General features: G+C 40.8%; 1 protein-coding gene across 2 annotated transcripts in view; it reads left to right on the top strand.

Moving 5' to 3' along the window:
- Nucleotides 1-3,641: 3,641 nt before the first annotated feature.
- The window catches only part of BCKDHB (branched chain keto acid dehydrogenase E1 subunit beta), a 131,181-nt gene continuing 118,772 nt past the window's right edge, over nucleotides 3,642-16,050 (top strand). Inside the window, exons 1-3 of one of the 2 annotated variants that reach the window (XM_086461439.1) lie at nucleotides 3,642-3,810; nucleotides 6,473-6,550; nucleotides 9,189-9,257. In XM_086461439.1, the coding sequence (XP_086317565.1) occupies nucleotides 3,642-3,810; nucleotides 6,473-6,550; nucleotides 9,189-9,257 (316 nt within the window). Of the gene's footprint in view, nucleotides 3,811-6,472; nucleotides 6,551-9,188; nucleotides 9,258-16,050 lie in introns of those variants that run through there. The other variant, XM_086461440.1, reaches the window with a different exon arrangement.

The following is a 16,050-nucleotide window of genomic DNA, read 5'->3' as shown; positions in this document are numbered from 1 at the left end:
AGCTGTCAACTATTAGAAATCATTTCCCTGTACAGGTATTTCTAGATTGAGTCACAGTAGAAAATAAGAGTTAAATATGCTCTGTGGTTTCAAAGCAATTAAAACCGATTGAATTAAACAGAGAAGAGTGGGATTCTCTTCCCGTAATTATGAAACACCGAAACGTCTTATAAAAAAAGCTGAATAATGTCCCTGTGGATAGACACCGCTGTTCCTAACATTGCTTCACTTAATGTTAGGAATTACTCGTATCACTTAAAAATACGATTGTATTTAACTCGCATGTGATCTGAAGTGTTTAAAGATCTAAAAAAGCAATTGGGGATGAAAGCCACAGTTACTAGACTGAGTGCCAAGCACCATTTCAACACAGAGGGGGGTGATATGGCAGAAGCAACTGGATGATTTCTGACCCTTCATCCAAGCAAGTACAAAACTACTCCATTAAAGCTTCTTTTCCTTTTTTTTTTTCCTGCTCTCTGACAGACTACAACTTGGCTGGCTCCAGATGTAATGTCCCTGGTCTGCTTTTTATGAAAGTCTAAAACAATTTCTCTGCTAAACTGCAAAATTGTCCCTGGCATTTATGCTACCTAAGATGAAAATATTCACTGCTAAGTCCCTTTGCTCAAAACCATTGCTGCTCTGCCTCTGTTCAGTTTGCCTTACTTGTTCCTAGAAGTTAGACTACCCTTTCTGTTCAGAAGTCTAATCTGTACAGGACCGATAACAAAAAGAGCCAGGCCAAAAGCTACATGTTCTCCCTTCCACAGTACACTTTAGAAAACAGTTCCTCAGTTATATGAACCCAAGAAAGAGATGACTGTCCCTAACCAGCAAAATAACCCATTTTTGTGAGTAAGGAAGTAGGGACAGGGCAGAAAACAGCTCCAAAGTGCCAACAAATTACAGAAAAAGGATGAAGCAGATTGTAATCAGGGTAGAAGGAAAACAGAAGACAGCAAAGAAAGCAAGAAAACAGGTGTAGTGCCAAGACATAGTATTAGCATGACAGAAGTGCTTATTAGCAGCTCCTATAAAAGGAGGTGAATCTGCTAATCAACAGCTGAGGTGAAGAACATGCTACATAGTTCCTTCAATGAACCACAGAGCGGCGAGGAAAACTTACAGCAACACTATAGCACGAAGAATTGACAAGAAAACAACAGTGAAACTACACTCGAAGGAATGCAACAGAAATCACCTGGATGCCTCATCACCTACAGAGATGTAATTTAAATTAAGCAAAACCTACTGGGAAATGTGACAAGCTCAGGAGTCTAAGGTTCAGCTGCAAGCTATGTCCAAATTTCGAGATTTTGGAGTAGAATAGTAGACATGGAGCCATACACTCACGTCAGAGTCCAATACTTGCCATTTCCTCACAGTTAGATCCATGTCAATCAGAGGTAACAACACGGACTTCAAAGGAGTTATGTCTCATTAATGCTGGCATAAACATGGGGCATAATCTGGTCCATGTCAGTAGGGTCTGCAGTCATCAGATCCTCATTAACTGCTCTGCATGATTATTCAGAAATAATAGTAATGACTACCAGAGTTTTTTAATGGTTGTCAACAACACTAAGGATGTGGATAATGACTAATATACACAGATGGGGAACGTAGCTGATTTCAGCTCTGGAAAGTCTGGTGTATAGATTTAACAAGAGTGGCCCTAAGTGACTGAACAACTTCGAAATGAGAAAGCTGTCTTCAAAATTGAAGTTGATTAATATCATAACATATGCCAGGAACAACATGGATATAATTATTACCTCATCAGAGCTGGAAGGACATGAATACTAGGACTCATCTCCGCTAACATAATGGCCAGCCAAAGTATGTTTGGATAAACCTCCCTGATTGCCCATTTCCCTTTTTGGTACTATGCAAATCGCCAAGGCCATGTGGACAAACTACCTTTTGTAGTACGCAATAATAATTTAGGTTGCAAACCTCATCTCCAGACTCTTTTTTCTCTTTCACCTAGGTCTGAATAGCAGGTGAACAGGTCTTACTGAAGGTATTTCTTCTTTCCACCCTTCCATCACAAAATGGCTGTGTGACCATTCTTCTCAAGTTCCATGTAGGAGATGGATGTAGGAGGGCATGTTAAACAGCAAGCGGCTGGTCTCTCCAGTTAGCAGTGGGATTAAGCCTTTTATCTTGCATAAATCCTGATGATTAAGAAATTCAAAATCAATGTGAAAAAATATTTTTTCACACAATACATAATCACAGCATCACAGAATGTTGGAAGGAAATCTAGTCCAACCCCCTGCTAAAGCAGGTTCACCCAGAGCAGGTCACACAGGACTGCATCCAGGCGGGTTTCAAATATCTCCAGTGAAGGAGACTACACAATCTCCCTGGGCAGCCTGTTCCAGTGCTCTATCACCCTCAGAGTAAAGAAGTTTTTCCTCATGTTCAGGTGTAACTTCCTGTGCTCCAGTTTGTGCCCATTGCCCCTTGTCCTGTCACTGGGCACCACTGAGAAGAGCCTAGCCCCATCCTCTTGACATCCACCCTTTAGATATTTGTAATATCTAAGGTCCCCTCTCATTCTTCTCTTCTCCAGGTTAAAGAGCCCCAGGTTTCACAGCCTTTCCTCGTAGGGCAGATGCTCCAGCCCCCTCATCATCTTAATAGCCCTCCGTTGGACTCTCTCCAGTAGTTCCCTGCCCCTCTTGAACTGGGAAGCCCAGAACTGCACACAGTACCCCAGATGCGGCCTCACCAGCGCAGAGCAGAGGGGGAGGAGAAGCTCCCTTGACCTGCTGGACACATGAAACAATGGTCTTTACTGAAATGATCCTGCGGTCATTAACAGGGATCTTCAGTAACGGCTTGGAACTCGAATTTAAAAACGTTTCTAATCATAATAGTTAAACATATTTCATGAGATATGAAATCTTATATTCCAGCGTTTAAGACCCTGTTCAGATGGGTTACAAATGATCTCTGTGATTTGAAAGAGGTGATGCCATATATACATCATTCTAGTTTCTAGTCTTTTTCTCTGAGGCAGGCAATACCTGCAGGTCTCTATCAATTCTTTCTATCCTTCTGGTCCATCTGCTGTGGTAGAATTTGAGGATTTCAGACATTTGTTCAGTATTTCTCAATGCAGCGTGAAAATCCCAGTGGAAGAAAAGAAAAACGTGTAAGGGGGAAAGTGAAGACGTTTGTTTCAGCCACGGTTGTGAGGGTACCGAGGGAGAGGCGAGGCCCAGTTCCGTACTCCCGGATGCGCCTGGCACACCGTTATCCGCAGCTCCGAGAGGGAAAGCGCCCACTAACCCGGCCCAGGCACACGGCCACGGCCACGGCCGCCCCGCGGGAACCGCCGCCCGCCCTCCCGGCAGCAGGCCCCACCGCCCGCAGCCCCGGCCGCTACCACGCAGGCGCAGCGCCCGCTCCCGCCCTCAGGCCGTGCTGCTCTCCCCTTCCGCCCAGCCCCGCGCGACTTCCGCGCACGCGCCGTAAAGCCTGTCTCTCCCCTCCCTCCCCTCCACCCACCGCAGGGAGGCTTCTGATTGGCCCGTCCTCCACCCGCTGCCGGCCAGTCAGGAAGCCCGCCCAGGACCCCGCCTCTTTAGAACGCGCGGCGGCCGCGGCGGCCCCTGACAGCGGCGGCGATGGCAGCGGCGGGGCTGGCGCTGCGCGGGGCGCTCGCCTCCGGGGCGGCGGTGGCGGTGGGGCGCCGCCGTGCCGGGCTCTGGAGCCGCCTGCCCCCGCTGCCGGCCGCGCCACGCCGGTCCGCGGCGCATTTCGCTTTCCAGCCAGACCCGGCGCCCAGCGCGTACGGTGAGAGCGGGGCCGGGCCGGGCTCACCCTCGCTCTGCTGCTGGGTCCGCCCCGCCGCCGCCCCCTCGGGGGATGTTCCTGCCTGGCCGGGGGGGGGGGCAGGGAGGGTGTCGCTTCCTGCCTCCACCCCCTCGGGCCACCCTGACCCGCCAAGGTGGCGGCGGTGCCGGCGGGAGGGAGGCTTTCCCGGCGGGGCAGCCGCCGCCGCCAGATTCAGTGCTGGGGGCGTGACCCCGGGCGGCGGCGGCTTCCGCCTGGGTGCGTTTCCCCCGCTGTGTCCGCGGTGGTTCCACCTGCGGGTTTTCCGCGAAGGGCTTGGGCTGGGGGTGGGAAGGCCGCCGAAGGCCGCTGGCGGGGGCTTCAGGCCTCTTCGGCTTCTCGCCGCTACCGCCCGGGGGGGGGGGGGTGGGGGGGGTGTGAGTGTGTATTGGTGAAGTGTTTTTCGGCAGCCAGCACAATAGTTGCGCTAGGCCTACCCGTCATCTGCTCAGACCTGCGAGCCGTTCCCCTGCCGCTCTTGCTTCAGCATTAAAGCTTCTAGCAGTGACTTAGTGACTTGCATCAATCCCTATTACTTTGTTGTGTGCTTAAGTTATTAATGTGGTAATAAACCTGTGGTTAATAAAGACTGCTGTCTAGTGAAAGGCTTGAGGTCGTCCTCATGATCACACGATTGAGAGTAAACACAGATCAGTTGGAAATGAACAGCTTGGGATGAAAGTTCGTGTTTTGACTTTGTTTCTGAGATGCATCCCTGCAACTGACTGGTGCTGAGTTCTCCTGGAAGAAACCTGCCAGCTGCAAAATAGCTATTTCTCACATGATTCTCACTGTCTTCTAAGGTGTTAGTTAGTTGGATGCCTTGGTGTTCCAGCTTGGTCATTAAGTCCGAGAAACCCCTCAGCCGTTTCTGTTAGTCATTGGGAGGTACAGGCATCCGAGGTGTGGGGTGGAGCCTGTGTGCTGCAGGTCCCTGCTGGAGATCACAGTGAAGAAGCTCTAGTGGGTCATGGCAGTTTTTGTTGCCATTTATTGATAGAAAACTACTTCCCTTTGATTTAAAATATGCTTTGAAAAATAGTGAAAGTAAAATAAAATTTGCCAGTACCGATCCTGATGTTGTTAAGATAATGCTTGTCCAACTCCACAGTTCAAATCTGAAAGGTGCAATTAGTTTCTCCTTTCTCTCAAGGGCTGATACAGAGGCCTTTATTATAAGCAACAGCAGCAGGTCAGAACAGTCAGTGTGAGGAGTTTCTGACAGTTGCTTAAATAATAGGCATTTATTTATGTCAAATACTGGAAGGATTGTACCTTCTGGAAAAGATAACCTAAACGGTAATGTGGATGGCTTGTGAAAGAGAGAAGCAACTGCTGTTCCCTAGCTTTTCTTTCCTTGAATTTGTAATTGTTGATTATTCGTAGCTTTCATATAATTTGACCAATAAATTTCCCACAATAATTTTTTTTACAGTTTCCTCTTCTCAAAGGGCTGTGTAAAGTGTAACAGGTGAAGCTACCAAGCACAGGAATGTGTAGGAATGCAGCTACTCAGCTCTGGTGTGGCAGGACATGAGTCTTTAACAAAAATGCTGATGTTAATTAACAGTATAGGAGGAAGGGAAGTGAATTGTTGTTGAGATGTACTGTAGCTACTGGAAACAGAATGTAGTTCCTTCTGATTTCTAACACCTATTCTTGTATTTGTCTGGGATCTTTACCTAACCATCACCTTTTATTTTATTTCACTTTTTTTTTACAGACTGTGGCTCCTAGTCATGACTTAAATAGAGGTTTTGTGAGTTAAAGAGCTCCCAAATGTCCGCCAGGCAATTTCTTATTCACTCAGTTTCTGACAAGGCATTATATTATTTGCTTAGAGAATCTGAGTTTGTCACAGTAGTGGGGACTGGGCTGCTGGTTTTGTTCCATCTTTGCTTTCAGGCCTGCTTGTTTTTCCTTGCAGTGCTGGAATGAAGAAGGGCACTCGGGTCACCTTTCTTGGTTTTAAAGGTTTTCTTTAAATTCATGCTGCAGAAGATTTTAACAGAGCAGTCTGGTGCATTTGTTTTACCCATTTTAAGTGTAGCTGTTCAGCATCAAGTTTTATTTATCTGGAGTGTGGATTTGATGCTTATGACACTTTCTAACTGCAGTCTAGAGAGCAGGCGGGTGGTCTAGAAAAATTCTGATAATATTAGGTGCCTGTAAACAGGAAGGGCTGGAGCTTTAAAAAAAGAGTGATTAAAGAATGATGAAGTAAGCTTAATGAGATCCGGTGAATCTTAGCTGAAAGGATCCAAGTCCTCAAAACAATAATGCTCTACTATGGTTTCTTCCTTTGAAAAACTTGTATTAGTCATTGTTCCTAGTGTTTGACTAAGCCTTGCAAAGCTGCATTTGCTCTAGCTAAGAGCATGGATCTTGAAAAAAGGCTGAATGCAGTGTAGTAGGATTATAGTCCTTGGGATTGCGAGGTACCATGTGCAATCCCATCCCTCCCATGACTGAAGTTTATTTGACAAATGAATCTTGGGTGCTCCTAGCAGGGATCTTGCTTCTGACTGTGAAATAAGTTTTTAGTCTTGTTTTGCACCAGTGTTTTCTAATGTACTTTGTGTTTTGAACCAAATTAAATGGCTAAATAATCACTTTCACACAGGGCAGACTCAGAAGATGAATCTCTTCCAATCCATAACAAGTGCCTTGGACAATGCTTTAGCCAAAGATCCGACTGCAGGTATGCTGTACTTGTTAGTGTGTTTTGCTGTGTTTAAATTGTATTTTGTTTTGCCTATTTGTGTACAATATTAAATGCATTTCTCGTGGCCTTTAAAGTTTTGTAATAAGTTATTTCTACACTTTCATCTCAAACAAAGCTTAAAAATGTGTTGTATTAACAGATTCTTAATGGATTATGTGATCAAAGATGCAGTTGTATCTTCTGGATTAACTGCGTCTATTTCGCTTGAAAGTTGGGACAGAAAGATACATTGCTTACATGTTTCTGGTATTACTGATGTCAACTGTACTTAAGGGCAGCTTGAGTCTCACCAGTAAGTAAAGGATTTTTTGAAATGTAAGTCTTAGATTATAATTCCTTCAAGTCTATGCACAAAAATGGTATTTTTGAGAGACTATATTCCTTGCTCTGTCCATTCTCCCTTCTCTCCTTCCGTGCCCTCCAAAATCCTTTTCCAGCTTTACTGATTTCTGCTTATCATTGTGCATAGGCAATGTAAGATTTTTCTAGGCTTTTGCAGTCTGGATAACCTATAACTTTGAAAATGATAGTTCATCATAGCTTCATGTAGAAGGGCTATCCTAAACTCTTTTGCACAAAACTATTTACTACCCTTTTAATTCTTGTACGTAACAGGAGGTCTGTTGCTTCTATTGTCATAACAAAGGCATGATGATGGCGGCCAGATATCTGAAGGAGATATTTAATGTCATGAACACAGCTGCAAAAGCTGTATGATCTTGTGCAGTTTTGTTTTTTCTTTTTAATGTGTTAGTCACTATTTTTGTCACTTCTTGAACCGCTGCTCAACCTGAAGTCTGATAGTCTCATCTGTTAAGACAAATTCCATGTTGTCTGTCCAGTACTCTGCCTGTGTACATTCCCTCTCAATCTATAGATGCATTATAGTCACCTTTATTAAATTAAAGACAACTGAGGGTAAATTAGTGCCAAGAACAGATTTTAGTACTGTGTCTGTAGGATTGGCCTTATAAAAGTAAGTAGAATGTTAGTCCAGCAGGAACCCAAAGTCATATATAATCTTCAGCCTTTTAGTTGCTCTAAGGTTCCAGTCTTGCTCCTCAGGAGCAAGGCCTGGATTTTTGCAGAGCCCTTTGAAAGACCATATTGAAGTTCTATGATCCGGACATGTGAGTTGTCAGTGTTACCCAACTTACTGAATTAATTAGTACTTCTTGCAATAGCAAGCATGTCCTTCATGTGGTTTTAGTTGTACGGGAATTAAGCAGCTGTTGTTTAAGTAGTGGAAATCCTCATATTTGTGTTGATGAGAATTAGAATCGATCCAGGAAAATATTTTCAGTGACTGAACAGAATCAGTAAATCCATGCAAGTTTGCTGTTACCAACGTTAAATGGGATTTTTTAATGCCAGCTGGCTCGAAAGTGCATAGCCATATGGTAATGGAAAGGCCTTACAAAGATTTTAAGTACATAAAAAAAGCAAACAAATTAATATTAAAAATGAATTAGAGAGATGATTTGGGGACATACTTTAATCATATCCTCCATGACTGCATTTGTTTTACATCATTATTTTTCTCTAAGTGGGTCATAACTAAATACAAGTTATTTTTCTCTAAGTGGTGTCATTAATATGATTATCAGAAGTCTGTTAATTCCTTTTAGTGCTTCCAATCAGAAATATATTTTGTTTAAATAAAAGTAATATTTGAAAGGCAAGGACGCTAACTCGTTATTCTGTGTTGTTTTGAATATGGAGAGTATCGAGGAATTTGAGAATTATCAGAACTGATTGCAGTCATACAAGCTGCTATTGGTGATACTGCTGCACTTACATGCTTAAAGAAATTGAAATGGGCTAAACTTATTTCTGTGAATTAAATAACAGAAATGTTTTAAGAAAAATTAGACATCATAATTTTGTAAATTCAAAGAAAAAAAACCCCCAAACAGATTAGTTGATGTGAAGCTAAGTCTTAAAGGCAATTACTTTCAGTGATAAAACTTTATTGGCTGCATCACCCACACTATAAGGATAATATTGTTGGATACTGAGAGTTGTCCTGGTTATTAGATATGCATCTTTTCTGTAGAGGAGTTCCTCTGAAGTCACTCTTGAGGGATCTGGCAAGTATGTTTGGAGAAGGTTTGAAATTTCATATTGGTGTGGTATTTTGAAGAAAGCTTCAATTTGACATTTTTCAAAACACTACGTTTACTGAAATCTCTGGACCAAGCGTGCAAATTGTTACCAGTTGAAGCAGAATACATAGCTTCAACGACTCTTTAGTGGTTGAATGTAGTTGTTTCTTGGACTTTATTTTATTCATTTAGATCAGATATTGTGATATTATAGAATATTGCAGAAAAATAAATAGATGGTTTAATGAAAGCATAGCTGAATAATTTAATGAATTCTGTTTTGAGACATAGTTGTGTTGCTGTACTGATTCCTCATTTACCTTAGTTCTTTATTTGTTATTGTTAGGCTGTACAGGAGAAATGCTTAGGTTTAGATAAATCTCGAAGTAAAATGAAATGTTAGGTGCTACTTATGTTAGTGTCTCATATAAAACCCTTTGAAACATGTTTGTTAAAAATACAATGCATTGTAGTAATATTAGCCTCCTCTACTGTTCTTATTTTTTCAGTAATATTTGGTGAAGATGTGGCCTTTGGTGGAGTCTTCAGGTGTACAGTTGGCTTACGGGACAAATATGGTAACTTTTAAATTTGACATTATTTTCATATTAACATCTCTGTTTTTTCGTACCCTTCTGCGGTTTGTAGGAGAAGAGAAGAAAACGTGGGAGAGAAACCTCGTAAATGGACTTCAGTTTTCCTTTCGGTCCTTGGAAATAGAAAAAGTTTTGAATGTGTTACTATTTATGTAAGCTTTCAAAGCTTTTAAAACTTGCTGACATAGTTTCAGGAGTCTTCTATTTCCTCAGCTAACTTTATCATTATAACTTCATTTTTTAAACTGCAATTGGACCAGATATTCATCTTTGTGACCCCATTTAAGTACTGTTACCAAATTAAAACCTTTTAGCAACAATACATGGTGATGCTTTTTCATCTAGTCTGTCAAGAATCGTGAAGGAATTACATTAAAATGGATTTAAACTTTTTGTTAAATATAGTATATTCTAGCATGGCCTGAAAAGCCAACATGGAAATGATGTGTTATATCTGTGCTGGTGCATCTAGAATGTGACTGTTTTACTTGTTTGGGAGACTTGTGTGAAGGCATTCAGAGAAATGGTACAACCTTTGTCTCAAAGAATCTTAGAAGTAGCCTTTGTCACTAGATAGGAGGAACAGGTTTGCAAAAGTGTATGAAAAATCAGGTGGTACTTAATCATCTCATACCTCAGACAGTTGAGGCGAGTTCAGTGGAAGATGAAAAATAGTTACTTGCAGGAACTTTTTAGTTTTTGTTGAAAACTTACTTTTAAAGTACATTTTAAATAGGGAATGTCTTTAAAACTTGCAGGAGCTTTAAAAAATGTCTTGGGCGATCTGTGATTTTAAACTAACCTGTATATTGTGTTCATTTTGGAAGGGTCTTAGTTCCACTGTTACTGGTGGACAGTCTCATACAGCTGAGTATCAGTGGCTTCTAAGAAAGGTGAGGGGAAGGAAAAGACTTTCTTTCAGGCTGTATGTTGTTGCACAAGCACGTAAGTGCAGTGTTCACAGTTCTGAGTGGACAGAATTTGACCACCTAGTTCATGATACCTGGTTGTCAAATCTAGAGGACTTTTCAAAGTCCTTCACTGTTCTTCCAATTAAGTTTCTTCCTTGGTTATCCATTTGGTGTGGTTTCATTAAGTACCCATTTTGCTGGGAGAAGTACTGTTACTGGAATGCTACAAAAAGAATCTGTGTTTCATGTGTGGCAGGCTAGGCAGTACATAGGAGTTACAGGTCTTGGCAACTGGTGGTGGATACAGTGACCTGATGGCTTTTAATTTGGCAGTTGCTGTCTCACCCACTGGGCTATTGAGCTAAAGAGGAGGTTGTAAAATGTTAAGTTTCGGCAGCTTACTTTCTTCAAGGCACAAAGATGACTGAGACTGCTTACAGCCAGTGATTAAATCTATTTCATTTTCCTCATCTGGAGGAGGTGAGTTACTGCCATCTTGGAGATCACCAAAATCCACTTTTTTGGAGTGAACCAAAATAACTGTATTTTGTTGTCTTGTTTCTCCAGTTGTTACGTGGATGTCTTCTCACTCTCTGGTTTATACGTTACTGTTCAAATAGTTTGGATAGGACTTCTATTAGGAATGATCTGTATTATGTAACTGTGTATGTTAGCTCTGTTTACTAGACCTCATGTGAAAATGAAGCCTCTGAGACGGGTCAGTCGCTGACATGGGCAACAGAAGACTGTTACTGGGGAGTAAGCAACAGGAGCAGATGGCTCCATAACCAACCTTTTTGTTTTTTAGTGAACGTCTACAGTTTAAAAGACAAAAGGAACTAACTATATATTGCTAGGGTGTTGCTTTGAAGGTCATTTGTTGGTTTTCTTTGATGTAAGAAAGTCATATAATATTAGAATGAAGGAAAGACTTTATTTAATTCTTGTAGTAGCATTTTATTGGTGGTGTACTGAAAAGTGCCAGTGCTGTTCAAAGACTCTGTCATAGCACCTGCCCCAGAGTGCGGGGGTTACTGTTGAGATGGGTACTGTTGAGGGAGTGCAAAGAACTGCTTACACTGTCAGTCAGTATGATAAGCAACAGTCACAGCACATCAGCAGCCTAGCTAGAATCAGATTTATATTATGTGTATAACAACAAAGATTTTTAAATGAGATTTTTAAGGAAGATATGATGTGACTTTGAGCATATTTGAAAAGAACTCCTTTAAAGCACGAGAGGCAACATGAGAAATTGTGGAAGTACTTATATGAACGTTGAACAAGGGCTAATGAAAGCTAGTATTGCCATTTGATCAAAAAGGGCACTGACCTCTTTGTGGTGAATAAGAGGATAGATTCGATAAGGAAAAGCTAAGTAGTGCTCTTGATTCATGTGACTGTAAAATAAAATGGGTGCATACATAAAGTGCTGGTCTGATCAAATTAACAAGGTAGGAAACTCTCTTTACATTCATTCAGAGCATTTCAAAGATTGTATTTACCAGAGGAAAAGTGTGTTAGCTGGAAGCAAAGGAGAAATTTGAAAGCTTTTTGCTGTTTTCCTACTTAAAGTAAAAGTTTGTCTTACAGATTTGTTACAGAAAGATCTTCTCAAGATCTATTTTTCTTGCAGATTGTGAGATTTAGGTCTAGGTGAGAAGTGAACTGAAGATGTTGATAGTGATTGAGAGAGGGGGGGCTGGAGAAGGTATGACAGGAGAAATAAATACGAGTTCTTTATGATGCTGCTGTGGTGCCCATAAGTAAATTAAGGCAATATCTGGAGTACAAGTTTGGACAGAAAGAGAAGCCTGAAGATAAAGTGAATTTAGGAGTCAATTCACATCATGATAATTCAATATTGTGCGGCAGATAGGATAATACAGGTAACTGCTTCTTCTCTGTTAGTGTCTTCACTAATAGTTAAATCCTGTGGAAAACAGGCAGTGGCTGAAGAGGGAATGGCAAAGATTAACTAGAGGACATACTGAAGATGTAGTTGCAGTGCTGAGGAGAACCAGGAAAGACTGAAAGCGCAGGAATTGAAGGAATCAAAAATTTCAAGAGGGGTGTGGCTGTCTGTTAGCATTTTCTTGGAGATTAAATAAATTCTGGATGCGGTGCTTGTTTTATGCAAAGGCTAGAGTCCATGTAAAATAAGGAGGAATCGATAAACAAGCGACCTTATGGATCTTACCTGTAAAAGGAAGATTACATACGCTTACTGACTCTTCTTTCCCCACTCCCCTCTTGCATTTACCATCAACGTAATAAGAGGAGATACAAGTGATATAATATGAGGTTGGTTTTATATGTTGACATAAAATATGAAGGGATGAATGTTTACTTTTCCTCCTCTCCTGGAAGAGAGACGTTTGTTTTTTTATTCAGTTGTCTGTTTTTTTCCCTGCAGATTATCAAAATCACTAGATGGCAGTCTATGCCTGTAAGTAGTTGTTTTGATACAAATTGGTAGTTCCTTTGTAAGCATTTTTATAAAGGTCAAGGTTTAAATATCCCTTAATATTATAGTAGGGAGAATTTAGTATACTAATACTCAGTAGTAGTACTATACAGATGTTGGTTGCTATCCAGACCGTTACTGAAATCTCTCTGGAGAAACACAGAAGAGAAGAAATTTGCTTTTAGAATAAATCTGTCATCAAATATAAAAACTTTTTTTTTTTTGCCAGGAAAGCCATTTAAGCCTGAGTGTAGAGTAATGTAATAGAAACACAGCTCAATGCCTATACTAGTAAGTGAAAGAAATTAAGCTCTTTGACTTTGTAAGGAGATAACTCCTAATTTTTTATCACATGGATTTTTGACACCTACAAAGAATTTTGTCTGAAAATGTTTAATTAAGGAATCAAGGCAGTAGGTGGAAGTTTCTTTTCCACCATAGCTATGACTTAGAATACTGTGTTTGCTCCTTATGTCAACAGCTGAAATAGGTGATTCTAGTTTTCTGGCATTGCTTTGCTGCTCTTGATCCTCCTGGTGTTAGTATGTTTTGCATCAGCTGAATGCTTAGAAATCTGTTGCTCTATAATCCGTCATCCTCCAAATGAGCAGACTCCCTGAAATTTTTATATGGAGAGTTCCTTTCAGAAAAGGGAAGGGAAATAAGTCTTGTACAGTTTTTTTTTTTTTTCTTCCTTTGTCACTTCCCTCTGGTCTTGCACACTGGAAGGCATATTCTGGTTTCATTTCTTGTCTCCTTCCCCATCACCCCCTGCCAGGTTTTTGATTGTCACCATTTTGCAGAGGTTGCATACTCTAACCTGTAGAGTATCTTTATTGAAGTAATGAATGTCTGCTGTTCCATAGTCCCGCTGTCTGGAGATGTTTCCTGTCTCTAAGGCAAAGATGTAAACTGCATGACTGATAGCCTGCTTCCTTGCGTACTGTATTTTTGTAGCCTAAATAATGTATGCAAATGTGTTTTTTAAATTTTTTTTTTAAAGGGAAGTACATTATTATTTCTTTTGAAGAAAATGCTATCTGAATGAAATAGCTGTACGTTTGTCTGAGTCTGCAGATGGATTTGAAACAATGATCTTGGAGTGAGAATACATGTGTCCTATTGCTCTGCCTGGAGTGTGACATAAAGTTGCAGCAGGTAAAGATCAGTATTATCCACATGACAAAAATATAAAGGGGGTGATAGGTGGGGACTGGATGACAGGAGGTAAAGAAATGAGAGGGAAAAAACAGAGAATAAGGTAAAAATGGAGAAAGTGGACAGAAGTAAAGGCTGAGAAACAAGAATAGCAGAAATACTGATTGACAGGAAAGGCTACTCAGAAGAATGCCATAGCAGAGTTTTTTTGGGTAACTCCGAAAAAAGACCCATCTAGCCTACTGTGACTGAAAATGAAGATTTTGAGACTATATAAACAGGGGAAGTGAAGTATATATAATACTTTTCTTGAATACTCTCTCAGCCATCCTCCAAACACTTACAGCGTGAGGGCTTCCTTATCTAGAAGTGCCTCTGAATCATCATTGGCTTCAGTAGAGATTTGTCTTTAATAGCATTCTGATCTGTGTCTGAAGGGAGGCTCTAATGTGCACTTACTGCCATGTCAAAAGTCCTTAGCGAGGGTAAGGATCAAGAATCTGCTGACTACTTCAAAGCTTGATACTATGAGAAAGTAGAATAGGATCAGTCCTTGCTCAGAACTGTGAGAATCCAACAGAAGTAAGATTGGCAGGTCTTTTCCTGTAGCAGTGCTTTGGGGAGATTGAAGTTTTTTTTGTTTATGTGTTCGCTTTTATAGATGATATTTGGGTAGGTGGTAGAATGCAAATCCAAAAGAACTGGAAGAATTGAATACATTTAAAAAATTGGAATCTTGGATTGGGTTATTGCCTCTGTTTGTTTTCATCTCAAAAAGTAATATACATCTTTATGTAATTTGGTCTGTGCTAACAAATGTTTCCAATACTATGGCTGTTTGTGGGTCTCGTCAGTTACGTGCAGATGTCTCACACAGATGCACGGTTTGTATGTATGTGTTTGGATAATATGTTTCAGTGAAGTTCCGTTTCACTCAAAAGCTGGGTGGTTATTATGCTTGCCAGAAATTTGCCCTATAGAGAGGAAAGTTGACCTAGTAAGGAAAAGTGAGAGCGCAGAATTTAGTTTTTCTTGTTGCTAAGATTTCATGCAAGTTTAGATAGCCAGGGAACTAGCACTTTCCCTTTAGAACAGGAGTAGTGTTTGAGCCTTATGTCTCTTTAAGTAAGCAGATTGCAGTTCGTCTTAGGGACTGCTTTCCCTATATGTGGTGTATGTGATGCCTAATTAGAGCGCATCAGAGCTTTTCATGTTCCTGTTAACGTATCTGAAAAACTGGAGTAAAAAAATAATTTTGAGTGTAGTCCTCTGAAAGTAGTCTTGAATTATCCACCTAAGCAGAGGTTAAGGGAGTTGGAAGAAAGGTGGTCAGCAGGTGAAAATGTGAAAAATCCCTTTCGCCTCATGACCAACTTTCAGAGGGTCACAGTGGCTTCAAGGAGCTAGCAGGTTAGGTGTAATCGTGTTTGATCAATGCTTGAATGATAGAGTGATGAGGTGCCTGTGAGGTGGAACTTGTTGTGAATGATGAATTTGGGTAGGAGAAAGAGATAGTTATTGGACTGGAAAGAGGGTCTATTTAATTAGAGTGATGAGAGCTAGCTTCTAGGGAGTGGTCTCACACATTAGAATAAAAATAAAAATACTAGTGATCACTGGCCTCTAGACAATAAGGTAGTTCCAATGTGATGGTCTGAAAATGGGTAGCTAGTGGAATTCTGAAACAAATCATGTAAAACACCTTCATATAGAAATAAATTTAGTGTTAAGCAAGTTAACTGAATTATAGAAATGATAGGCACTGGTGCTACAGGTTTTTCAGCTCCACAAGTTACATGAGGCAAAGGGTACTGGAGGATTTTAAAACTTCAAAGAATCACTTCTGTGCTTCTGCAATATTTTTGGAAGAAGTCTTTAAAGAAGTGAGAATGGCATCTAGTAGTGTTGTCAGTCTTCTGGAAAGTCACCTATGAATTGGGTATGGATGCAGTGAATCCTTGTGTTGGTACCCAACATAAATAGATTTTTAATTTGAAATTGGAAAAAATGTGATGCTTAGTAAGGGCAGTTTTAGTCTAAATATTATGTATATAAGATTCATCATAGCAAATGCGTCATTTAAAAGCTGAATCTGATACAGGCAAGTAGTTCAGGCTTCTTCCAGGTTCCATATAAATTCCAGCAGGTAGTTTGTGCTGCCTATTCAAGAGTATTCAAGACTAACAATGATCATAGAATCATAGAATCATTTAGGTTGGAAAAGACCCCTAAGATCGTC

Source organism: Leptosomus discolor, chromosome 2 (genome assembly GCF_034619465.1).
Source record: "Leptosomus discolor isolate bLepDis1 chromosome 2, bLepDis1.hap2, whole genome shotgun sequence".
NCBI lineage: Eukaryota > Metazoa > Chordata > Aves > Leptosomiformes > Leptosomidae > Leptosomus > Leptosomus discolor.
The sequence above is the reverse complement of the archived record's forward strand: the minus strand, read 5'-3'. Positions and strand labels throughout refer to the sequence as shown.